This window comes from Sciurus vulgaris, assembly GCF_902686455.1.
Source record: "Sciurus vulgaris genome assembly, chromosome: 15".
Taxonomy (NCBI): Eukaryota; Metazoa; Chordata; class Mammalia; order Rodentia; family Sciuridae; genus Sciurus; species Sciurus vulgaris.
The window spans coordinates 10345293-10372941 of record NC_136476.1 but is presented as its reverse complement, the minus strand read 5'-3'; the positions used below and the strand labels follow the sequence as shown (position 1 = coordinate 10372941).

General features: G+C 36.6%; 1 protein-coding gene across 2 annotated transcripts in view; it reads right to left on the bottom strand.

Annotated features, from left to right (window-relative positions):
• The window catches only part of LOC306644819 (guanine nucleotide-binding protein G(q) subunit alpha), a 273199-nt gene that overhangs the window by 46810 nt on the left and 198740 nt on the right, over positions 1-27649 (bottom strand). For both annotated transcript variants that reach the window (XM_079112105.1, XM_079112106.1), the window contains exons 3-5: positions 27482-27636; positions 10907-11035; positions 8941-9070 (exon numbers count right to left, since the gene is read on the bottom strand). In XM_079112105.1, coding sequence (XP_078968231.1) covers positions 8941-9070; positions 10907-11035; positions 27482-27636 — 414 coding nt within the window. The remainder of the gene's footprint in view (positions 1-8940; positions 9071-10906; positions 11036-27481; positions 27637-27649) is intronic.

Genomic DNA, 27649 nt, shown 5'->3' with positions numbered 1-27649 from the left:
ACTGAAACAGTAGGCCAAGACTGCTTCACTGGTAAATTCTACTGAACATTTAAGGGAGATCTATCAATTTTCTAGGCTCACGCCGAACAAAGAAGCAGAGGGAATACTTCCTAATTTGTTGTATAAGGCAAGCATTACCTAAATAAATAAAGTGATGACTGTATGATTCTATATAATAAAATTCATTGAAACACTTTAAAGGGCGAATACAAATCTATCTCAATAAACTTATTTTTCAAAAACCCAACTTTGTCTTTTCTACTTTTTCTGTACCTGGCTCTTCTGTCCCTACAGATGCTGCCTCTCAAATACACCCTTTGCTTCCTGTGTTGGTCTCAAGCTGCTCAAGTTACTCCTGGATGTGTCATCTGCTCAGTGCCACCCTTGTCCTGCTGCCACCAGCTGCCTCCCCAGTTCTTTGTTATGTCCCAGCCACTCAGGAATAATAAGCCTTTTTTTTGGTCTGTCAACATGGGGTCAAAAGACAGGACACCATCACTTCTGGCTTACCTTTCCAATTCTTTTATGATAGCACATCTGTGACTTTAAAAAAGAACTTTTTTTTTTGGCAGTGCTGGGGATTGAACTCAGGGCCTTAGTACTTGCGAGGTAGGTACTCTACCAACTGAGCTATATCCCCAGCCCAAGAATTCTTTTTATCGATAATAAAATGAACACAATAATTTATCAGGGACATATAAAATTTTCAAACTCATACTGTATATAATAATGAAATCTCAAAATAGAAAAAGAAGATGTGTGGAATTAAAAGAGGAAATAGAAAAGTTTAGAACCAAAGTGGAAAATTTAAAAAGAAGTCAGTTATTCAGGGGAAAAACATCACATTCAGTTTTTCATGGATCTTTACCTTTTTTCCCCACAAAAAAGTGGGAAGACTTTTTTTTCCTGTCAGAGATTAATTTCTGTATGTTTTTATGAACCAAGGTGTATGAAATATTTTTATGATAAAAGATTGGCACAGAGTTGATATCATCATAGGATGTATATACTTTTAATTTTATGTATGTTATATTTTTATTATGTTTAAGGAATATGTATCATAAAAGTTCCCAAATTACATGTCAGCGATTAAGTACAGATGTTTATGACAATAAAATGTTGGTATTAACATAGAATTTCATTTTTCAATTTATTCAAAAGTAACAAAATTAAAAAGTGAAAGCGTATGTGATATACTTCGAAAATAAAAAATTATTTGTGTTTAATACAAAATTCTAGGTGTAAAACAGAGAACACCTGGCAGTAGTGAGTGGGCTACAATTCTGTTTATGAAAACTATTCAAGGGAGATTACTCTGTGGGGTAAAAGAGAAATCTGGGAGATACCAAAGAACTAAGCCAATGCAGAAAGTCAGATTTTTAAAACTAAATTAAGTATCTCCTAAAAAAATTCTAGCAATGCATTTGCTAAGTAGTGTGAGTTTTATAAATGCAGAGTTGTTCTGAATGGCTATGACCAGAAGCCCTCCAATGTCAAATGGTGAAAGGAGCCAGGCAACTGCGTTTCACAAGCAAATCTCAGGGTCAGGGACAGGAATGGGCTCACTGTGATAGATTCTCAAGAGTGTTGCTCAAATAAATAAGTCAATCTTGTAATTAAAAACAAACACAAGCCTGCTCAGTGGTGCATGCCTATTGTCCCAGCTACTCAGGAGGCTGAAGCAGGACTGTTTGAGCCCAGAGTTCAAGACTAGCCTTGCAACACAGAGACCTAGTCTCCTAAAATAAAAGCAATAACACAAGGGGAGGGGGGGTGTTTTCATTTGCCTTTGTTAATTTATTCATCTTTCATATGATAAATCTCAAAGCTATTAACTCATTTTGAAAATTCTAAAACAAATCAAAAGGACACCAGAAAGGACAAACTATACAAGACTGATAAACTGGACTCTTCCAAAAGATATCATTTATGCAGTGAAAAAGCAGGTCATGAAGTAGGAGTTATATGCAATACAGATAACTTACAAAGGAGTTTTATCAAGAATGTACTAAGAACTTCATATTAATAATGAAAAAGGGGCAGATCAATAAAAAAAACTGACAAAAAAGGCACCTCAATAAGAGAATAGTGAGAGAATAAATTTCTGTTGTTGTAACTGACTTCAGGGTGATTTGTTCCAGGAACCCTAAGAAACTAATACAGACAGGATCTACTACAGTTATAAATATACATTCCCCGTGAACCATCACAGGGGACTTCTGATGACATATTTTCTTGGGGTGGATGGTGATTACATGATATGTGCATACAGTGATAATTCATCAAACTGAATACTTAAAATTTGTATAGTTTTCTATATCTGTATATGTCAATAAAAACATTAAAGATAATAAAAATAACTGCAATTGTCAGTAACTGATAAACAGAAAAGATTTGAACGATTTGATTAATATGGCTTGCTCTAACAGATGTAATATAGAACCCTGAACCCCAAAAATGTGAAATCATAATTTCAAGCACATATGGAATGTTTACAAAAACAGACTATATGCAATGAATGACAAGTGATGTTCTAAAACAATAAATGATGAGCTATCTATCATGTTCACAGGTGACAAAACCAGTACTATAAAGTTGTAAAACTAATCTCAAATTTATCTATGTATTTACTTAAATTTCAATTGTATTCATTCCTTAGTATTTGATGTGCTCATCTTAATATTCAAACAGGAGAGTAAGGGACCAAGAATAACCAAGAAAATTCCGAACAATGTAGTAGTTAGATTTGATCTCCTGTTTGTTGAAATTTATAAAACTAGTGATTTGATACCTTTTATATTTTGATGCAGGAGTAGTAATAAGTCAAACAGACAGAGAACCCAGGGAAAGACCTGTACAAATAATAAAACTTGATACAGGTCACATGTGTCATTAATATCAGTGAGAAGGAGGACAATCAAAATTACTAACAACATTAAAGTACATCTGCTTAAAGGCCTCAGAGAGCTAAAGGTAGTTAAGAGTTACTAGGCCAGGATCTGGGGGCAAATGGGTCTAGAGAAGAAAGCCCAGTATTTGGGGTCACTTTTCCCATGAAGGGAACTGCTGATTCTGGTGGTAGCAACTGAGAGGCTTTCAGGATACAGTTCTGGTAAAACATCTTTGCTTTTCTCTAGGGCTATGTAGTAGGAATGAGGAAAGACCCAAGTAAAAAGGCACCTGAATGAACTACAGCTGAGCTCCCTTCTCACCAGAAGGCTGCAATGAGTAAGATTGACAACACTAAGGGTTAGCAAAGATGTGAAGTGATAGCAACTTGATGGTGGGAGTGTAAATTGGTACACACATTTTGGAAAACAACTTTGGCTTTATCTATTAAATATAAACGTATGCATCTTCTTTGTGCTTGCAATTCTATTTCTAGGTATGTTTCCACCAGAAATATGTACTCATGGGCACAAAGAGACATGTATGTTAATATTCACAGCATTATTTATAATAGCCCCAAAGTGGAAACACACTAACAATCCCCAAGTATGGACATAAGAATGAACAAACTGTGGTATTTTCATGCAATAGAATATAGCAATGCAAATGAATAAATTATATAGAATGCATATATCTTACAAACACTAAGTAAAAGAAACCAGACACAATCATATTCCTTATTATTATGCATATAAAAGTTTAAACTAACATACTGTCTATACAATATTCAAAAACATGTTAGCTGATTCTCTTTGTATAAAAATTAAGCAAATGTAGAATGTTTACAAAAATGGACTATATGCAACGAATGACATGCATATGGTTTAAAACAAAACCATAGTGTTTAGGAATGCATATTTAAGTATTAAAACAAAATAAACTGCAAAGTGATTTCTTCAGTGAGAGAGAGATGCTAGTAGGCATCAACGGTCTTGGCAAAATTCTATTTCTTGCCAAGTGTTGGATACAGATGTTTGCTTTGTAATAAGTCACTGTGCTATACATTTTTTATTTGTGTACTTTGATGTATATGTATGCATTTTATAATTAAACAGGTTAAAAATATCAGTGGATGCTAGGTGTGGTGGTGCACGCCTATAATCCCAGTAACTCAGGAGGATCGTGAGTTTAAGGCCAGCCTTAGCAACTTAGTAAAGCCCTAAGCAACCTAGTGAGACTCTGTCTCAAAATAAAAATTAAAATCGCTAGGGATGTGGTTCAGTGGTTGAGCACCAGTGAGATCAATCCCTGGTACCCAAAAAAAAAAAAAAAAAAAAAAAAATCAGTGGAAAAAATACAGATGGACATATATTTAACACCCTTAGTGGCAGAAATCCAAGCATCTGGTTCAAGCTTAAATGGTGAGCAGAAAGCTTCCTTCTGAGGGCTGGGGCTGGGGTGCAGGGGTAGAGTGCTGGCCTCGCATGAGCAAGGCTCTGGGTTTGACACCTAAAACTGGAGAGGATGAATATGGTCAATGGTTATAAGGAAACAGAAGAGTGGATAAATGAGAGGGTGGGAGAAGGGATGTTAAAAGAGGACAAGTAGCTGGAAATGAACAAAGGAATGAGGAAATGGGAAAAAGGTTAATACAAAAAGTGGAGTGTTTTTCAGGAATATCCTTTGTTAATCAGGTCATGAATCTGAGCCAAGTGTACCAAAGGCATGATTTGATTAAGGGCCAATAAAGTCAATCCAATTAGCGATCAGAGACTTCTATCTTAAACTAAGCTTCTACTTTTAAATACTTGTAAGTTTCCTTTAGATCTTTCCTTTGGAGTTAGAATTTTTCTCCTTAATTTTTAGTCAGTCTTCCCCCCAAAGTTGAATGTTATCTGAAGCAAATTCCCAAAAGTTCACTCAGAGTTTTTAGAGCAGAACAGAGTACATGTTTCACACTTTCAAAGAAAATGTTCAGACTTTGGTTTCAGTTAAATAACTTCAAAATGGCTTCATTTTCCAATCTAGTACAGAAGTATCCAAAAGAAATTCATATTTTGGACTATTTGTTTTAAGAAAGTTCAAAACTTAATGAGCAATACGGGAACTCTGAATCACTGATAAAGGATCTCTGGCTGGCCCACTATTGTCTGTGAATACAGAAAGAACTTATAGATAGGAGAGGTATTTCAACTCCTTCCTAAAATAGAGTTTTCATTCTACTCCCATGCTGGTGGATGCCTGACAGCTACTCTAGCTTTTTCTCTGGATGTGTCTCTAACTTGAAGACCATACTGTAGGAAGGGGAAAGAAAGCTGGTCTGTAAGGGCAAAGTTCTAGCCCTGAGGGATCTTGTCAGGGTCTTGCTCCTTGCTGTTATAATGCAAACCAGCAAACCTGATCTGCTCCCTTCAGAGCAGGTGGTGGAGCCAAGAGAGCGATGGTCTTAGCAAGTTTTAATTTCTCCTTTTACTTTATTGTTTGGACACCTCAAAGAATTGGGTTTGAACAATAAATGTTTATGAGAATCAATATCGGGAAATCTATCTTGGTCAAAGGAAGGCCTGGGTTGGGAGGAACTACCTAGCAATTTTTAAGACTATAACAATTCATCAAGACTATTTCAAGAAGCTCATATTTTAAAAAATGGAGGAGATAAAGGTCTCAGTCTTAGAAAGTCTATAAAGAGCATAGTCTGGAAGACAGTCTGAGGCAATGTCTGAGACAGCATCTTTGTATTAGAGCTCAAATATTCATGAAACAGTCAGAAAAATAAAGACTAAAAGGCAGTGTTTGGATATGCAATGACAAACTGAAATATGTTATGTGGATGCCTTGTGTGCTCTGGGTTTTCAGTTACACAAAATAACATAGCCATGAAAGGAACATAGCAGAAGAGTTGGATCCATGCTGGTGTACTGTCAGAGAAAATAAGACAGAAAGGGAATACACAAATCAACACGGCTCTACAATACTCTACAATACTCTAGCCCACTATCTGACAAAATATTTCCTTCTTTAGAGGCAAAAGGGAAAGGAAGAAATTCATTCCCCTAACACTAGGAAGGCTGAATATCTGGACAGACAAAAGCAGAACTATGTAACACTGTGAAGATGAATACATGACGTTTTGAAAATATTAAAAGCAAAAGCAAAATTCTAAAACACCTCCTTAGCCACTTTTGCTTGGTTTGCAATGCATTCTCCACAGTTCCCCAGGACAGAAAGAAAGACTGTCAGAGTCCACTCCCAGGTTTTTCTCACAATTATATACCAAAGGAGGCACGACAAAGTCTGCTCTGGATTAAACTTATGAACGTCAGATTTCAAAACCAAGAACGAAACCTCTTAGGAGTCTATTTCAGCTTTGTCTCACACAAATCAGAGAATTTGGGGAACCTAGAAATTTAGAATTCTTAATTTCCTTAATGATTTAAGAAGTTAGAGGGGCAACAACATTTTCATGTATTCATATACCTGAAAAAAAAAATCGGATCATTCAACTACATTCCAATATTAACATATTTTTGACAGTGTCTCTTAATTACCAACAGTGCTGGTGGCTGTGGCTAACGTGGATAGAATAAATGATGAGCAATCCTTTTGTATTATGTTGAAGATCACCTCTAATTCTACCATCAGGTTTGATGAGATGTCTGAGGAACACCCATACTGGGTGTGACTTTTATTTCATGGAATTACAATTGAGACTTTCAAAACATTCACAAATGATTAATGAAAAAAAGGTAATTTTATTACTTTAATTATTTTAGTCTGTTGCATAAAGTGTCACCTTAAAAATCAAAGGAACTGGGACAAGTAGTTTTAGGCATACTTAGTACCTATATAATGAATGGCAAGTTGTTATGGAAACTAATTATGAGGTCTGATAATCAAAACAATGTCATTGTTTTAAATTAATATATTAATATGAATACTAATATTTTATACTTCTATATAAAATCTGACCTCTGTTAATAATCTCAGGTGAAAAATGGGATGAATGATCTATAATGTCTAGATAATTAAAGAATTGGATTTATGTACTAGACTTAGCTGATAAATAATCTAAGGCATTTACTTTCTCTTCTATTTTGCTAATTTTAATGTGATAAATCACCATTAAATCGCAACACGTATTTCTCTTTTTTAATTAAATGTTTTTGTTGTTTTTTTTAGTTGCTGATGGACCTTTACTTTATTTATTTATATGCAGTGCTGAGAAATGAACACAGTGCCCCACACGCTAGGCAAGTGCTCTACCACTGAGTCACAACCCAGCCCCACACAACATGTATTTCTTTGTAGGTACAACACATTTATTGTGTACAAAATATATACTAATAAACACTTCCCCTAGCTGTAATGTAAACATAAGAATTAAAATTGCATGTGCTTCTTATATCTTCTGTCTAGTTCACACATGTAAATTTTATTTTACTGGGTAGCAAACTAAAGATGAGAAATGATTATCTGTAAAACAAGGGCTTTCCTTCCCCACATGCCTTATTCTAACAAAAAGCATGTCACCTTTTCAATGCTGTTTAGGGCAAAGTTAATGTTCTCCTCCCATTTTCATATCTCTCTAGATACCCTGGTAGCCATAACACAGTAGGCAAGATGTCAAAATATTTTTGTCCTGATCCAATATACGAAGAAATAAGAAATTCTACAATATGTCTGCTTTCAGAATATGCAACATATTCAAAACACAACATCCAAGGATTACCTACCAAACAACAAGAGGGCATAGAAATCAGGACAGAAAAACACAGTGAAGTCATAGTTAAAATTCTAATAGCAACAACCTAACATATTTTGATAACTGACATATTTTTGCATGCTTTTTATGCACTATAGTGGAAACTGGCTAATAAATAAGCCTCATTCTTAAAAACAATCTCTTTGGTTGACTAAGCCAGGAAAGATGCATGAATAGGCAATTCTCAGTTCTATGTAAGGTACTAGTTCATGGGAATGTCATCAATGTCACAACAAAAGAAAATGCTATAGAGAAATGGATATTTTTTTAACAGAATTTTTAAGACCTGCAGAAAAATAAACAAGAATATTTTTTAAAATATAAAAAAGTGAGGCATACTAATGTATCTAAAAATGCAGAGTGTTAAAAGTACATTTTAATAATGCCAGATCTTATCTTAATTAGCTACTGGATATATATCACTTCTTAACCATATTAGATGGATATCTAACACTCACTGTCATACCAGACTGCAAACGCTGCCTCTGACAGGACTCTCAAGACATCTTTTACACACACACATACACTGAACTCTAGCTCGAAGACACGCTTTTCTACACCCCTTAATTATCCTCTATAATCAGCTCTGACTCATCATCAAGTCTTTCCTATCCTCAAAAATCTGTATTTACACCTGTTAAGTCTCCCTGCAATGGGGGGAAGATCACAATAGGGAATTATTTCTCTAGACAGTCATATTAAGAGCACTTCTTCAATTGTTCCTTGCTTGGTAGAGAAGTTACACAACAGCCTATACAATTCTCTAAGAACAGAAAGGCCATGTCACCAAGACCCTTTATGGTTCCACAATGAACTGATTTAGAGGCCAGCTGCAAAGCTATTCACATTTGCCAAGAGAGGTTCTCAGTATTATTTGGGACCCACCCATCACACAAACAATGATTTAAACAAAACGAAAACAAAACAAAACAGGGTGATTCATTCCAACACTCCCCATTCTATCCTGTAAGAAGAAGGCTATAAAATGATCTGATGACTAGCCTAGGGATTTCCATGTCGTTTTCTTTTTCAGAACCTCTGCAGAGTGTTAAAAGTATCGAGCTGGATCTAATTAGATCTGAGTACACAGAACTGCTCATACTTCTGACAGCAAAGCTTACCATTTTGAGTGCACCATGTGGCTCCACAGTGTTATATTCAAAATCCTAAAATCAACTGTCAAGAAAGCAATGAAGTCAGCTGACTTCATTCTCTACCCTTATTTCCTGTCATTTGTTTTTTATCAGATAATAAAATAATAATCCATTGCCTGTCCAAAGAGCACTTACCTCATTGTCTGACTCCACGAGAACTTGATCATATTCACTAAGCGCTACTAGAAACATGATAGAGGTGACATTTTCAAAGCAGTGTATCCATTTTCTTCTCTCTGACCTTTGGCCCCCTACATCGACCATCCTGCAAGGTTAACAATACTCATATTAACAGCACATAGAGGGAAACTTTAAAATACCAGAATAAATACAGCACCTCTTACAAACTGAGGAGAAATATTCTATAGAAAGACATTGGTCCTCCAAGTCAATTAACAGTTCTTCCAACTGCTGGATCCGTATCTTGACTGAAATGTACACAATGTTTACAAGAAAAAACACGCTCAGAACAAGAGGTTTAGGTGTAAAACTTCGAGATTTGGGCTCTTTAAGCATTTGCTGAAAATTGCAGTTGCTTCTGGTGTTTTCCTGCCTCCCAAACCAAGAGTTTGAGGCTCTTCTAGTAACTGCTTCTGAAAGGCTTCAAAACGACAGAGCATAGATCTGAGGGGCAAAAAAATGGATCCAGGGAGATCTGTGAACTATGTACACTGAAACCGGAAGTCCTAGGTCTTGAGAAAATTAAAATGTTGGCTCTTCCATAGTGTTACCATGTGACTAATATGCTACTTATTTACATGAAATTTTCATTCCCTGAAATCCTGTCACCCTAGGCCCCACACAGTGCTTTGGGTGGCAGCAGGAAATTATACTTCTAAGTCACTACTTTTAATGTGGTGGTAAAAAATATCTTTCAAAAAAGTTAGTGCACAAAATGTGGGAAAAATAAGATGTAATAATCTGGTTTAAGAACTAACAAATTATGAATCTGTAAGGATATGAAAATCTCTATGAAATGCTATTTCTGAAAATATGCTATAGTATGGTTATAAAAGGAAGTTTAGTTTAGGTATCTCAAATTTAAGATCTCTAAATGTTGTAAGCTCAAAATGTAAGTCACATAGAATACTGGATCAAGGAACCTTAGGGAATCATCTAATGCAACCATTTTAGAGATGAAAAACTGAGTTTCAGAAATACTTTTGAAATGTCACCCACTTTAATTGGTCATGTCTTTTAGAATAGTGCATGGCAGCCTGATTTGACCACAGGTGCAAATATGATTAAAAGAGAATTGCTTTGGCAAGAAAGGATAGAGTGCATGTTAATCAGAGTCACGAAGCAGAGTTATGAGGAGCTGCACATTTCCATCTTCAATGGGTGGGCTCTCTTGCAGAACTCAGACATATACTCTCATGGCTTCACTCCTCAAAACGCCATGTGGTTTACATTCTAACTAAAAGTACATCTGAGTGATTGTGTAATAAGAGATTAAGTAAAAGCCCATCAGTATTGTTTATTTTTTCTCATCTTAAAAAAAGATAGAATGTTCCGGTTGAAGTATTATCCCGACGGAACAGCAGCAGTGAAAAAGATGGTAATAAATTTTCATTCTATCTTACTATATATAAATTTAGACCAAGTTAATTAAGCCATTTTTAAAATTAAGAATTTTAAAAATTTTCAAGTCACTTATTTTATGAATATAAAATATCACATTTTTTTTTTTTTTTAACTGCTAAAAAAAATTTTTGGACTGGTACCAGAGAACATATAATTTCTATTACTGACAGGGTCATAAAATCACTTATATCTTAGGCAATTCTAAAAATCATCCTCATAAAGTGATAATAAAAATAGGACTAATGTTTGAGTAACTGATTTTGTTTAACTACCAGCAATCTAAGTTTCATTAATTGCTTGGTGATTTAAACTGAAGAGAGAAACCTGTCAGTACATCTTTATTCAGCTGCTTCTTTCAGGATACATCACTTGTGTTACCTCTGATAATAACGCACATAAGGTTATACTGTTTAAACCCCACACAAGAACACAAGAATTCAATATTTATAGAATTCACCAAATGTACTGAAAGGTACAAAAGCTGGGAAGAAATAGGTGTTATGGGCTCAGGTACTACCTGAAAATGACACTTTGTAAGTCAAAGGGGTACTCGATGATCCCTGTGGTGGGGACTCGAACTCTAAGCACATCTTGCTGCGTAGGCAGGTAGGAAGGGTCGGCTACGCGGTCCAAGTCATTCAGATAGCTAGAGGAGGGAAGACACGATGAGATGTCAGCAACATATCACCACAAATTCAGGGAATGGAAGAGCAAAACGAGTCAGAAGAAGTGAAGAAGGGAAAGAAAAACAGCGGACATGGTAGAGAAACATGGGAAGCAGAGAGATAAAAACAACCTCCCAGCAGTCAGAGGGTGGTTACCCATCTATTGCTTCCCTACTTACCATATTTCTCATTTCTTCTCTTACTATTAATTAGAACCCATATGAAAAGTAAAGGCAGCAGGGTGGGGAAGGACAAGAAACTCAAATTAGTCTCCTATCCTTTACTTGTTTAGTAGGTATGATTGGTAAAGATGGAGTTTAAAATAAATAATTTTGAATTATTTGTACACATTTAAATTATGGAAATAAGCAGCTAACAGAGTTGCACATAAGATCAGGATGTTTCTTTCCTTTCATTTTTTGCTTTTTGCAGATCAGTCTTTTCCTGGAATGAATTTCCTTATTCCCCTAAGAGAAGACAGCAGGATACAGTGTCCTCAATCCTGTCCAAAGCCTAAGTCATTCATGATTAATGTGAAGATGAAATTCCTAGCTACTACATTAATAACATCTAAGGTCAGACATTCTCAATGTTTAGAGTTACCGCACCTAAATTTTAAATTTATCTGATCATAAGACACTTTACCATAACCATAAAAAAACCTTTTTATTTTGAAACAATTTTAGACTCTTAAGAAATTGCAAAGATATTACAGAGTATTCCCTTGTATTGTTCACTCAGCTTTCCCTAATGACAACATATTATATAACCACAGTACATTATCAAAACCAGGAGCCTGCCATTGGTGCAGTACTATTGACTGAACTACAGACCTTATTTGGAATTCGCCCATATACATGCATACATACACACACACATATATGTGCATGCCTATATGGATAGGTATGCATGCATGTGTATGTATGTACTAAAGTATATCGAATATACATACATGTGTATACTGAGCATATATAATTTTATGTGATTTTATCACATATAGGTATTTATGTAATCCCCACCACAATAACGACAGAACTGTTCAATCACCACAAACGAAATTCCTTGAGTTGCCCCTGCCAACTCTAACCCCCAGCAACTACATATTCTTCATCAGTATAATCTGTTATTCCCCAAATTGCCTATTCTATTCACTTTTCCTATTCCATTCACTTTTCATTCTCTCAAAGGGAAAAGCATAATTTACAATGTTGAGAATAATAAATCCAGTAGAACTGATGACAGTCAGGTGAAAATGGTTTTTCCAAGTGTTATCTTAATGATTTCAAAGACTATGTTCTCTTCTGCCCTGGAGAGGATGGCACACATGCATGATTTCAAAACATGCAATTACAAAACGACTAACTTGTTAATAACATTTGGAGAAAAAAAATGGCACAATTAACAGAACTGGAAAGAATTAGGTCCTCAGCTATATTATGACCACAAACAAAAGACGGTGAGTTTGGAGATGCCTAACACAGACTGGCTGGTGCACAGCTGTGAAAACTCAGCAATGACACAAACACTCAGTTTGATCTACAAAGTATTAGAGCTCTGTATTACTGGGTGCCCTGGTGCACACCTATAATCCCAGCAGCTCAGTAGGCTGAGGCGGGAGGATTGAAAGTTCAAAGCCAGACTCAGCAATGTAGCAAGGTCCTAAGCAACTTAGGGAGACCCTGTTTCAAAATAAAAAATAAAAAGTGCTGGGGATGTGGCTCAATGGTTGAGCACCCTGGGGTTCAATCCCCCCCCCAATTTTTTTTTTTGTTCATAACCATCTTTCCATCTTTATTTCTGTTTCGCTGCTCCTAGACAATAGTGCTTAAGGAACATTTGCTGGTTGACTGGATTTCTTACACTACCATTTCGTTTTAGCATTATTTAAAATGTCATTCTTACTAGTGGTATTTCCATATGAATAATATTCTTAAATTTGGGACTGAGTGTTAAAAGGACATATTATGTTAAGTTTGTAAGATTCACGGAATCATAAAATAGTAGAGCGAAGTCTAACTTTATTAAAGAAAATCATTGCCTCTTTGGAGGTGTATCAATTCTTTTAAGACAAAACAGCATTTGCCTAGAAATTTTATTGCAAAACGATTAATTCATATCCTAAGGGTCTTATCCCAGACACATCATTGATTCTCTGCCTGGCAAATGAGCTCTCTACTGACTAACAGGAACCAGTCTCACATCTTTAATTATTATAAAACTGGCTGGAGCACAAAAAGGGCAGGCTAGAGAGTATAAATGCAAAAATGAACCATACCCAAGTTATAAAAAATATCCTGTCCTGGTCTTGGGGTCCTCTGATGGGGCCCATGTTCTGGGAGTTGATCTGAACCCTAATCTACAGATAAACCAGCTTATCACATCGTACAGATGGGATTTTCTAATTTACCAGCCACTTGATTTGAAAGATATTAGTATACATTCTGAAATCAACAAGATCATTATTTACTTAACTACTATGTATCAGAACTCATTTCAAAGGAATAAAAAAAAAAATCAAAGAACTTTAATTCTACAATGGCAAGCTGGATCAGAAATAATGCCATGGATAGATGTCAAAATGAAGGGTTGATAATTCTCATATATAAGGTGATGTGGTGTTCCTGGGATACAAGGAAATTGTAGTTTGCTGTTTCCTGAAGATGGACCGAGCAGCTTACTAATTGACATTCCATTTTAAAGCACAGATGTGTGTTTGCCAAGAAGAATTTTAAAACGCAGTACATCAAGTGGGAAATTACCTGTCATACTGCACAGAAAGACTGCTGATAGAAAATTTCTAATTTAGAAGGATGCACTGAGCCCCATGAAACACATGCCTGGGTAAGATGAAACTGGGTATATAACTGAACCTGAAAATTTGCCTACAAGGGCTTGGAGGATGCTCTAAAAAAACTGTCAGTGGTATCTTTTCATGACTACATATGCTACTGAAATTTTAACTAAAAATCTCTATAGCATTCATTCTTGCAAAGACTATCACTTTCTCTTCATCTTTCTTTGGCTTCTTAAGGGCAAGAAAGTTCATACAGAGTAACTAACCTACACCGAGGACTTGCTGTTCACCAGGCTCTGTTCTATTTGTTCACTGTCCAGGTGTCAATATATATCATGGCAAGGAAATGGTCTTTAAAGAGTTCTGTACATTTTTAATTAACTTAAAAAAGTAAGTGACAGTTCTTGCTTGGCATCCTTTTTTGTTTTGCCTTAGTTGGACAGAGGCGAGAAAGGCTCACTGCACTTGGAGTAAAAAGTTAATCTAGTTTAACTAAAGAAAAAGGCTGAAAGGAATTATATTCAGCTCTACTAGTTGCAATATTTATCATCTGGAATCATCTAGAACCCAACCAAACACAAAGCCAAATGGAGAAAAAGAAGAATAACAACAAACTCCTCAATGAAAACAACAGACAAACCAAATATTTTCTCCTAAGCAAAGATCTGGGTGGTTCAGCAGCCATGTAGGATTGAAGAGACAGTTTATGAAACAGGTAAAATGTGGAGACAACCAAGAACTGCATTCTTCACTACTAAGGAGGGGCCAGTGTGGAGAGCTTCTGCTTGCAGAGTCCCCAACTGCCTTTATTCTCCCCTCCCTATGCTGACAGGCTGCAGAGGATGGACTCATGGGACAGGACTTTCCTTTCTGCATTTCATATTTGCTTAGGGGGAAAAAAACACTCTGTTCACTTAGAAATGGATTCTAGTGTGTTAAGCAGAGCGTATCCTCATTTGTTGATGCTTGGTCATATTTTTTTAAAAGGTAACAGAAGGCTGGGGGTATGGCTCAGTGGTAGATAGAGTGCTTGCCTAGTTTGCATGAGGCCCAGGGTTCGATCCCTAGCACTGACTCCCCCCAACAAAAAAAGTAATAAAATAATTTCTGAATTGTACTTTTGACCATATTCTGAGGAAAAACTTGGGTGGATATGGGGGATGGGCTCATTATTCCATTCATCTAACCTTGTAAAAAGAAACACCAAGGCCTGAGCAAATTTATATTGCAGAGTAAATTCAGAGTTAATTATAGCCATAATCTGTTTTGTAGGAATGATTCTGAGTGGCTGCTGAGGTCATTCTCAGGGTGTTGCCATGGTGATAGGCATAGGTACATTTCCAAGGCAATGTATGTGTAACAAGTAGCTGGCAGTAGCTCTCTCCTGATGTCAAGGAGAGAAAGCTTCCATGGTATCAATGGGTCTTAATTATCTAGGAGACAAGTTGTGTTTAAGAGCATGTTAGAAAAGGAGGTTTAGCTATTTAAATTTTATCTTATTACAATTCCTTGATAGGGATTTAATGACCTTCCACTGCACTGAGACATTTAATAATTGATAATCTGACACCTAATTATAATTTTTAAAATTCAACATTCTTTCCACGTGTTTGCCCATTTAGTTATGGCTCTTAAACTTGTGGTTGGGACCCACGGCTACCTTTGTCTATGCCAAGTGTTCAATATGTCACTCATATTAAAATTATTTTATGGAAAATGCTATGGTGGTTAAAAAGGCAGGTCACACCAATTAGGAGAAAACATAGAAGTAGGAAGCTCATTAGCTTCCCATCTTTATGTAATTATCTCTCTGGGCTACTAGTAACCTGCAGTATGTAAGAAGTAAATTCTGAATTAAAAATGCCTCTGAAAAATTTAAAGACAACACAGAAAGGAAAGGCATTATTGGCCTAACTTCATTAGTATATGTGCTTCCTGCTTTTCTTTGGGTCCTGGTTACATTACGACATACTTTGCATGCCTGTTTTATACCTAGGTTTTGGAAGTCTATCTAATTCAGTGCAAATGGAGAAGGTAGCACCTTATCAACAGTTTCTGATATAATGTCTTCAATGGAAAAAATAGATTATTTATGGTTTTCAGCAAAAAGTGAAGGGGGGGAGAAAGACAGAGGAAGAGAGAGACTGAGACCCATTTAGAAATATTTCAACAGTTCCTTTCCTACCATGAGCAAAATACAGTCATCCAGAGTTCAACAAAACAGACTATGACATTATGGTAGATGGTAAGAATATAAAGACTCATGGGACATAAGTTAACTGACGTGAGGGAGGAAAAGGGCTTTGTAAAAAGGAGAAATTGTGAAATTTATGTGGGATGGACTAAATGTTTCTATACTTTGGATACAGTCGTTTTCTGGGAACCTGTTTGCCCAGTCTTTAATCCTTAGAGATAATCCACAAAACATCATTCTGCAGCATGATTGAATTACATGAAATACTTAAGGAAATCATGCCTGTTCATTTACATTTCGTAATTGCTACATTCTTCATATATTTGAGGATCATCTCTGGCTGCAGAAAAATAAGAAACTCAGAAATAGGATAAAAACCACTACATTGTATGATTAAAATAGATGAGAAAAGCTTCAATTCACTAAAATGTTTGAATCAAATTAAATATGTCATTTTTCTGTCTTTAATAAGTTTTAAGAAGAGCTTTCAATTATTCTTGAATTTTGACAGAAATTTGTCAATAATACTTTTGAGTTGACCTTCAAGTTTTAATTCATTCTCCAATTTTACATGTAATAAAAACTTATTTTTTAAAATCTAAATTTTTTCAAAACCCCACCACCTATGTGACTAGAAGTATAATTGAAATCTAAACCAAGAACAGCATAGAAATTAAAAAATCAAGTGTTCTGTATTTTTTTTTTAACAAAGAAAACACAAAATAAAATTTAGAGATGATTTGACAAGTAAAATACATCACATGACGGGTGAGGTTTAAAAATGTTTATACCAAAAGGGGAAAAATATCTGTGGGTAGTAAAGGGAAAGGTAAATTTCTGACATTTGGTACAAACCCAATCAAACATACTATGATAAATGACAACAGCATCTTGAGGCATTTCATGTTCATGTTATAAGGTGTGGGGCTCCTCAACCCCTGTAAAAGGGCCTCCCACAGTGAGGCTGAATTTATAACAAATTTGTAGTTCAAGCCCAATATTAAGGTGAAGTTATGGCACAGAAAGTGATTCTGGGTAGGTTTTCACATTTTTAATTATTAAAAAGAAGGTTAGAAAAACTAGGTCGACTTCATTAAAAAAAAACTAAGACCTCATTGTGAGGAACAATCTCCAGGGAGTTGGAAAGCTAAATCATGTCACGATATTGCATTTGACACTGTCAAAAGCACTGGATGCTAAGGAGAAACCAGAGATATATGGCTCTTACACAGCGTGACCAAGAAGATCCAAAGGAAAAAAGTGACCAAACAAAATTGTCAACGTAAACTTTGAAAAAAAAAAAGGGGGGGGTGCTGCAGAACAGTTATTCTGAGGGGAGAGCCAAATAGAAGTTTTGGTGCCCCACCCAGCCAGGACCCTCCTTTATTTGGCAGATTCTGCTGCTGATCTGAACTGGGCAATGATCTGGCTAGGCTGGTTAGCTAGCATGGAATTACTCCTTGGTGGAGATCAAATCAACTTTCCTAGTTCCTCTTTAACACCAGGCACAACAGTGATTTGAGTTCAAGGAAAGGCAACATTTGTTATAGGTACTTTGCTCACAAAAAATTATGTGTTTAATACAAAATTCTAGGTGTAAAACAGAGAACACCTGGCAGTAGTGAGTGGGCTACAATTCTGTTTATGAAAACTATTCAAGGGAGATTACTCTGTGGGGTAAAAGAGAAATCTGGGAGATACCAAAGAACTAAGCCAATGCAGAAAGTCAGATTTTTAAAACTAAATTAAGTATCTCCTAAAAAAATTCTAGCACTGCATTTGCTAAGTAGTGTGAGTTTTATAAATGCAGAGTTGTTCTGAATGGCTATGACCAGAAGCCCTCCAATGCCAAATGGTGAAAGGAGCCAGGCAACTGCGTTTCACAAGCAAATCTCAGGGTCAGGGACAGGAATGGGCTCACTGTGATAGATTCTCAAGAGTGTTGCTCAAATAAATAAGTCAATCTTGTAATTAAAAACAAACACAAGCCTGCTCAGTGGTGCATGCCTATTGTCCCAGCTACTCAGGAGGCTGAAGCAGGACTGTTTGAGCCCAGAGTTCAAGACTAGCCTTGCAACACAGAGACCTAGTCTCCTAAAATAAAAGCAATAACACAAGGGGAGGGGGGGTGTTTTCATTTGCCTTTGTTAATTTATTCATCTTTCATATGATAAATCTCAAAGCTATTAACTCATTTTGAAAATTCTAAAACATATCAAGAAATATCAGAAGACTTTTTTTTTTAGTCTAGTCTGCCTGTTTTAAAATACAATGGCAGTACCTAATTCGGTTAATTTATATCTATTTATTGAGGCTCTGTTATATGTTAAATTTTAATGCAGAGGGGAAGCCAGCACAGGGAGCTGGTACAATATACGTTAAAATATATTCTTTGCCCTTAGGGACGTCAGACTATCTGGGAAGCAAAGATAGCACAGAGGAATCAATTAAGAAACAATTAAGTGCCAAATTGTGAGCTGCTAACTATGAATGCAATAAGAAGGAAGAGATGATTATGAACTATAGTCATTAGAGAATAGTGTGCAGAGGAGATGGGGGAGGGGTTACATCATGCAGACAGAATGGAATTTGAACAGGCAGAAAAGAAAAGAGATAGAGAGATGGGAGAAATTAGGAAAGGCATAGAATTTCCTTATTCTTTTATTACTCATTCATTCAATAGTTTTTACGGAAAGTCCACAAGAAGCCCAACAATATGATCAGCACTGAGGGTGAACCCCAAGGGGGAAAAAAAAAAAGATATGAATCCCACTGTCAAGGAGCTTGTGCACCTGCAATGAAGGTAACAGTGCTGTAAGTAACCGTCAACCATGCAGATATGATGTAGGTCATAAAAGAGGGTCTAGTCGCTGTAGTCACCAGTCAGTTGTGAGCAGGTTGCTAATTTAAGTTCATTTCCCATGTTGACATTGGATATTGCTTCTATAGGACAAGAACCTTCCATTTAGACATGGATGATCAGGTCTGGGGAGCGAGGCATCTTATCCTGACTTAACATGAATAATTCACAGATCAAAATTCAATGCATTATTTTAAAATAAAAAGACACAGTAATAAGAACAAAGACATGAGTTAGCCAACCAGCAACCAAAGGCTGCTTGGTAGGCAGGAGTCAAAAGGAAGCTCATGAAGACAGCAAGGTTCCTGGTATCACCTGTGAAGCACCTGTCAGCTAGTCGGGGGCTTGTTCTATTAGGCCCCTTAAGAAAAAAAAAAAAAAAAAAAGCCTGTGGGTCCTCTTTGCTTCAACTGATCATTGAACCTACTATACTTTCCTTCATCAGCAGAACAGCACCAGACATTATGCTGGAGTAAAAGCCATCACATATGAGACATAATCCTTGCTCTCAGAGGCCAAATCAAATCAATGAATATTTCTGGTCATTTACATGGTGTTTAATACTAGACACTCTCTGTGGCATTTAGAGAAACTGCCAGAAAATACAATGTAGAACTTTTTGCAGCTTACTTCCTGTCAAAAGTTTCACAGTGTAAAGCAGAATTTCTGGAGGACTGATGGAGGACAACAGGCTGTCCAATTTCTCTGAACTCAAAACTCTCTTTGGTTATGTTGGGTATGTAGTACATGCCTATAATTCCAGCTATCTGGAAGGCTGAGACAGAAGTATCACAAGTTTGAGGCCAACCTGGGCTATGTAGGGAGACCCTGTCTCAAAATAAAAAGGACTGGGAATGTAGTTCGGTGGTTAAAGCACCCCTGGGTTCAAGCCCCAGTACCAAAAAGAAAAAAAAAAAAAATGAAACCTCATCTCTGGTTAATTCTGAACATGAGTCTTAAGTTAGGTATCCAAATGGCAAAAGCAAAATGCTAGTTGCCTTTCAATATTTGTTTTTCTACAGGAGGAATTTAAAATTGTATTGTGTGTATGTTGATATTTTAGACTTTGGGAGCTATATGATCTCTTGTAAATAATGGATGGTACTGTCGGGTATTGAATCAGCTATGGACAATGAATTAATGAATGGACACTGTTGTGTTCCAATAAAACTCTATAAAAGTAGACAGTGGGCTGAATTTGTCCTGTGGTTTGCTGATCCCTGTACCACAGGTTTTATCTGAGCAGATAATCATCCTGAGGAACTACTGTGGAAAGAATTGTAAGAGATCAAACTACAAAGGTATAAAAGTTCTACTAATATATGAACAGGCAAACCAGAGCCCATCTGTCTCCCACACTTAGGAGGTTCTTTGGCAAAGTGAATGATGGCAAACAAGAGCCAATTCCAGCCCTTTTTCCTATTTTTCTCTATAGCAGTTTAGAGAATCATTAAGCACACCTAAGACTCTTCTCCTCATCTGTATGAACTCCAAGCATTGGGTAAAGGAAACATTAAAGAGCACCTCTTAAGTCATCAGAGCTCACTGTGGAAGACAAGGAAGAATTTTTTTGTTTTGTTTTGTTTTGTTTGTTTCACTGTTGCTAAAGGTATTAGGAGATGTGGCCTATTAGACAACAAAACAAGAATAGAAGTAAATATGCCACTCAAAAAGAAAAAAATGACACCCCATATTATTATTGTTGCTCTTTAGAAGAGAACAAACCTGTTCAAGATCAATACGCTTTTCTGAGCTAAAGACAGCAGTTTTAGTAATTTAACCATGTAGGGAACAATTTCTCTGTTCATTACATTTCCAGGTAAATTTGAGGGTGCTGTGTTTTGACTTGGCTGCATAGGATGATGACTTCTCAAACAAAGGCAGTCCTTCAATGAAATCGAAGGATTTCAGAATTTAAAGATCATATAATGCATGTCATGTCAGGAAAGCAAGGCTCATTTAGGCCATAGAGGTGGTGAGTAGCAAAGGGAATTCCATCCACAGCTGGATCTTGGCCCAAGAGGTTCACCAGATGATGGTCTTCTGTGCCTTCAAAAGCCTGGATAAGGCTTAGATGGTTTTATAGATCATCAGATAAAGGCAAAAATGAGAATGTACAGAAGAGCAAAACCAACACACTATAGGGTTTGAGTGTTTGACTCATCAGTCATTCATTCTATAGCCAGGTACCTGCTCAAGGATTCAGCCCTAAGTCAGGGAGACTTGCTATCCTCACTCTGGAATTCCTTTTGCATTTTAAATTCAACATGGTACATAATATATTGGTGCAGAATCATAATCAGATTCAATTAAAAATGCATGCAGGAGGTTAGAAGTTCCAACATTGACCTATGCCAAAAGGCCAATTTCTCCATATATTTTGAATTTACAGGCTTTGGACCAAGTGGAAATTTCAAGAAGGTATCTGACCTCCCTGAAGGGAACTTCAGGAAAGTGAGATTAGGGATTATTTGGTCTCTTAGGGTGAACATAGATAAGAGTAGTCTTCAGCCAAAGCCTCAGTGTTAGGACTCTTTTCACTCCATGTCAATGTGATTGAGATTTGTGTTCTCTGCATAATGTTGGGGAGCTTTTAGTACTGTAGGCAGTGAACTCATTTGACCTGATGTCTCAGTATATTAAAGCAGGTGGTGAACCCCAGAAAAAAGAAAGTAAACCTACAGCCATCTGTTGATTGTGCTCTTTATCTAAAGATATTCAGAACCCTCAGGCATTTTGTCAACAACAATAACAAAAAAATTAATAAAGGATCTACAAAACTCTCTAGGAGCTTCAAATGCTTTTGATTCTTTCATTATACAGAATTGGAAGAATACACCAAATTAAAACCAATTGCAAACAACCCAAACTGCTAATCCATTTTCTGGAATTTCTCATCTCTGTTTCTACCACTGCTGCCTGTGCTTTGAGCCATCTGATTGCTTATTATGGAAGGAAGATGCCTAATCAGAGTAAAAAAAAGGGAAACTCAAATCATGCTATTGTGTTCTTAATACTGGTTCCAGTAAAAAGTGATTAGGTAGATTGTGTGTGTGTGTCTGTGTGTGTGTGTGTGTGTGTGTGTGTGGTGAGGTAAAGACTATAGTCTAAAATTTAAAAATAACACTTCTGAATTATCTGCGACCAGATCATGTTCCACGTTAGCATGAATAACTGACGCTTAGCTGAACATTTCTAAGTTTTTATGATGATAACCACAAATCTGGTGGGTTTGTTTTCTATTAAATTTGATGTAATTTTTCTGGTTGACCTTATAAATATGAAACTCCCTGTAGACAATACCGATAAAGATTAATGAATAATTAATTATATCTTTCATGGTGATTTATAATGTACTTAATCATAGATATCCATGTTAGCCTATCATCTATATATCTGTCTGCCTAATTACTATTAATTATCTACCTATATATCTGTTTTTTCCATTCATCCATCCTCTGTGAAGTTGCATTTCATAGTAGTTAAAAACTCAAGCTCTGGAATAAGCAAATGTGCATTAATTTACCTCTTCCTCCTCCCTCTTATTCACTGTGTGACCTTGAACAAGTTACTCAATCTTTGAGACCTAATTTCCTCCTCTATCAGAAGTAGAGGATAAATATCTACTATTGTAGGGGGCTTTGAGGATTAAATGAAATAATGCATGTTAAAGACTAAACATGGAATATAACATGTAAGTGTTCCATAAATAGCAGTTGTGGCTGTTTTTCAAAAGTCTTTTACATCCAGCCTTCAAAAATGGCAAGAAAAAAGACCTGAACGCCTTCAGCTCTGAAATGTCACAGCTCATTCAATGGCCAAAGGGAGATAGTGCTAACACCATTGTCAGAGAAACAGTGAAATCACTCATTTATTATTTTATGAACCAATCATTTGTGAAAGGTCAATCAGGAGCAGTCACTGTTAGGCACTGAAGGGAGAGAGTGACACTTAGTAAATAAAAACAAATATAACAGATATGTACAAAGTGTTAAGATAGATGGCACTGTCTTTTATACTGGGCAAGATTATTCTGTTATTTCAGAAAGGGTGACTCTTGAATTACATTTAGAAGGATGAACAGGAGATTCTCAGACAGAAAAACAGAATAAAAGCATGCTTGCTCTTTAATCTCAGTGTTCTTGACATGTTGCTTGCATGGAATCTGACAACCAGCAGGGTCACAACAAGAAGTGGCTATGCTGCATCTTTTAAGCCCCAGTTCATGTTAGAAGTTTAATATCTACATATCCCCTAAACCTAAACTGAAGACAGCACTCGCAGAAGTCAGTTCTAAGTTGAAAGAGATTTCTGTAGGATGGTGATATTGTATAATAAATTAGGTCCAGGGTGGAGAAGATAAAAGAATTGGTTACGAACATCAATGAAGTATGTTTTATATGTTAATTATAGGACAGAAATAATGACATAGAAACCTCAAATGAAAGAAAGGCAGCAAGATAAAACATTTGAGATTGGTAAGGGAGAACATACACAAAAAAGTCAAAAGAAAAAGGGAAATAAACTATCTTAAACACAGTGAAAGGAGGTATTTTGATTATTCTGTGAAAATGAGGCAGTGTTGGGATTCAGGGATGTTCCATATACAGGACCTATACCCTCACCAGTGCTATCTCTGCAGGTCACAGAGTATCTACTGCGGTCACTCTGGAAAACATGTGGATCCTGGCAGTAATGACTGGAATATAGGTGCCATGGGTCCTATCCCTGTGACAAAAAGGTTCCTGTCTAAAAGCAAGGTAAAGTGCCAGAACTAAGATCCAGAAGAATTATATGATGCTGATTCTCAGGCCTACTGATGCAGTGGGATTAAGGCAGCCCAGCCGGCTTGGGCACTGGTCTACCAAGAGTCCTACAACATCCCTACAAGGGCTTAAACATGGGGTCAGTTAACTGAGCTCTATATACAACTCCTTCAGTAACTGGCAAGAATCAACTGAATCTACTCTCCTTGAAATAAACAGAGTATTGTGGAGGAAATGAAGGAAACAAATGAACCAACCAACATCCCTGCATTTAATTTAGCTAAGGTAACCAAATGTTCCTGTCCATCTGCAATTCCGTTTATGCTTGCTGTTTCATTAGAATCATAAATAGCAACTCCTTCCTTCTCAAAGAGTCCTGGGGGGCTGGGGAGATAGCTCAGTTGGTAGAGTGCTTGCCTTGCAAGCACAAGGCCCTGGGTTCGATCCCCAGCACCGCAAAAAAAAAAAAAAAAAAAGAGTCCTGGTCTGTATAATAAAACATATAGTCATCATCTTATCCAGTGCATGGAACAAATTACTGATTTTAAACAAAAGATTGAAACATATAGCTTTCCAGTAGGAACTGCATTTCAAGGGAATCAAATAGCACCCATTGAAGAGAGGACCTTCTGCTTCACAGAAGGACAATGTGGACCAAGCAGTACAAGAAGAAAACAGCTGTTTTACAAATCCTGGTGGAATTATTAAATAAGGCAAGGACCATTGACTGGAATGAAAAACATTAAGTGAAGAAGATTTGATGGAGTACTAGAGATTGCTCAGAGACAAAGTAACATCACAAGAGAAAAAAAAATACAACTTTACAATAAATGAAGGGGGCCATTACCTTAACACTGTGGGAAATCTTAACTTCACTAACAATGGGTAAGACAATATATCATTTATCATGCATTTATTCATTTATCAAGACATCATTTATCATGCATTTACTCACAATGTTTACCTTGAGTCTAATCACATGTTCAATGTAACTTCCAGTTTATAGTAAATCCATGGGATAAAAAAGCAAGTTAAATCATACTACGAAGCCATCAATCAAATCCAGGCCAATGTCTTCAGCAAGACAGCAAGATATAAAACAGGTCTCTACTAGATTAAAGGAGACTAAAGAGACCTAAAAACCAGATGCTTTGTGCGGTCCTAAAATCAACCACCTCTAAAGAACATTTTGGAAGAATCTGAGAAATCTGAATATGAACTGGGTATAAAATGGTTAAGTACTGAGTATTAACTTTAGGTATAATGCTGTAGTATTTACTATGTAAGAAAATGTGTTATGATCTATAGAGAGAGGCATACTGAAATGAAGGTATAAGAACATGCTATAATTCACTTTATTACTCCAGCATAAAAATATGATTATAAAAGAATCAGGTATATGTATCTATATTAGGTATATATACCCATATATATGTAATTTAGGATATTAACTTCTCCCCATCCCCGTAAGGGGCAAGTAAAACTATTTAAAGAATAATCACTTGAGGTGATTGAGATCAGCCTACACCAGTTGCCCCTGTGATCTGGCTCTATGAGAACGGATGTGTTCAAGGACTAGGCCTGTTTCTAAGGTGGACTGGGCCTGAACTTGAAGAATTCAAGATGGTGGCTTCCTCATGATTACAGCACTGACAGGACCCAGACAAACTGACCAGGATAGTTCTTTGCCCTAAAGCCAGTAGATATGGTAGCATCCAATTCTCATATTAAGTAATAGGTGCATGTCTGGAAAGCTACAAATCTAAACGGGGGGAATGTCATCTCAGGTGACAGAGGGTTGTCTCAAGAACACAACTATGGTGACCAAAACAGGTGTCTTCATGCACAGGGAACTAAAAGGTTCTATCCCAGGTCAAGAAGCCAACAAGGTTCCTGAAGGAGAACCCTAACCCTGATTAGCATATAATTACTAGACACTGGAGCTCTACTTCTCAACTAGAAAGACCTCACAGTGGGGAGGACAATTACAGATGATGGGTGAGGAGAAGAGGCAGGGAGGGGAAGGGGTGGGATTTCAAACAAATGGAAGACAGAGGTCACTTAAGTAAAGGCATCACAGTGGAAAAGTGAGAATGGAAAGGAGTTAGAATCAGAAAGAACTAAAGATTAGAGTGGAGGAGTAAAGACGCAGAGCGGGGGAGACAAAATGAGCAGGAACGGGGAGGATGGGTAAAACACAACAGCAACATGGGGCGAGAAGGGATCGACGAAATTTGAAATGGCAAAGGAAACAGAAGGACAGGGGGCAGGAAGTACAAGACAGACAGCTGGTCAAAGGTGGAGGGGGTAGAATTTGGAACAGACAAGAGCTGAATGCAATTTTTCCCATCTCTGTACTCAGAGAAACTTATATAGCAGAAGCTCAGGATGGAGGAAGAAGGAAGGGGAAGGAGAGAGGGAGGGAGGGAGGGGAGACGGCTGAGTTAGGGTGAGCTAAGGTGAGCAGTAGAGAGACCAGGAAAAGGAGAACAATTTGGATGTGTGGAAGGAGGAAGATGAAGAAATGGAATGGTATACACATATTTCAGAGGCACGTTAGTTCAGATATGATAGATGGGGGAGCGTTTTATGTCACATTCCAGAATTATGTAATTAAAACTTGCCATAAGAATACAAGAAAATATTTTGGTCAAGCAAAATTTCTATGGCTGATCTGAATCAGTTCATTTTCTATAAATGCTGGAAGATATAACTTTACTGGAAAAACACAGGGCACATAGCTCTGGGGTCTTCCACACATTACTAGGTAATACAAATCAGCCTACTGGGACTCCTCGTTTATACCCCAAGGCCCTGCTCTCATCTACTGAGTGACTTTATCAAATAAATTGGCCTAAGGCTGCTGAATATTTTCCACCCATTCTTCTGTCCGCCCAGAAACAAAACAAAAGGCAAATTTGGGTTAACATAATTAATGTAGACAGAAATCTGGCTAAATACTACCAAAACAAAACAAAAACCCTCTCATCATTTGTCAGGTACCTGACTATCTAGACTGTTGAATGCATTAATTACATTAATCCAATTACTACCAACATCTTACTTTCCTTCTGTTAGGCAAGATTTAATTGGAGAATTAACAGATCTCTCTAGAATGCAAATCTTTCCCAGGACAAATGAGTTTGACGGACAACTCACAAAATAATTCTGTAATGCATGCAAAATTAGACTCACATGCAATTTCCATGGAAAGGAAAACCCATCCATCAACATAATAGCAGCTCTCAGAAAGTGGTCAAGATTCTGGGTCTGAGAACGGAAACTAGGAAATCTTATGTTTTAGAAAGTCATAATCATATTTTATTTGCAATATCTAATGTCAGTGGTTCCCAGCACATGAACAAGATCAGAATTTGTATCAAAAATTATTACAAGATTTCAAATCATAATAGTTTGTTTGGCAATCACTGGTCTGCAATTTTAGCAAGGAGACAGGGTGGTAAAATCAGATTCCTAGAGTCTTCTGGTTTGTTTGTTTGTTTGTTTAAATGTTTTTAAGTTGTTGATGGGCCTTCATTTTACTTATTTATTTATATGCTGTGCTGAGAATCTTCTGTTTGTTTATCAAATAGGGAACAGCAAAAGAAAATACTCTCCATTGTGAGTCCAGTCCCTTATAATATAGTCTAGATTTATGAGTTTGTCACAAGCTTAGTATCTATACTTCCTAACTTTAAAGTCTGATTACTACATACATAGCACAGAATTCAGAAGTTATGATAATTGTAGAACATATTCAAAGGAAAGCAGGGTAAAGAGAAAGATCACAAGGCCTCCTGCCTAGATACTCACTATTTGGTAGAGTCAGATAACTGATATTCTCGTCGTCTGTCATAACATTCCTGGATTCCAGGATCATTCCACAAACTCTTTATTGCATCTACATATGGATTCTCAAAAGCAGACACCTTCTCCACGTCAACTTCTCGAACTAACTGTGCATGAGCCTGTTTAACAAAA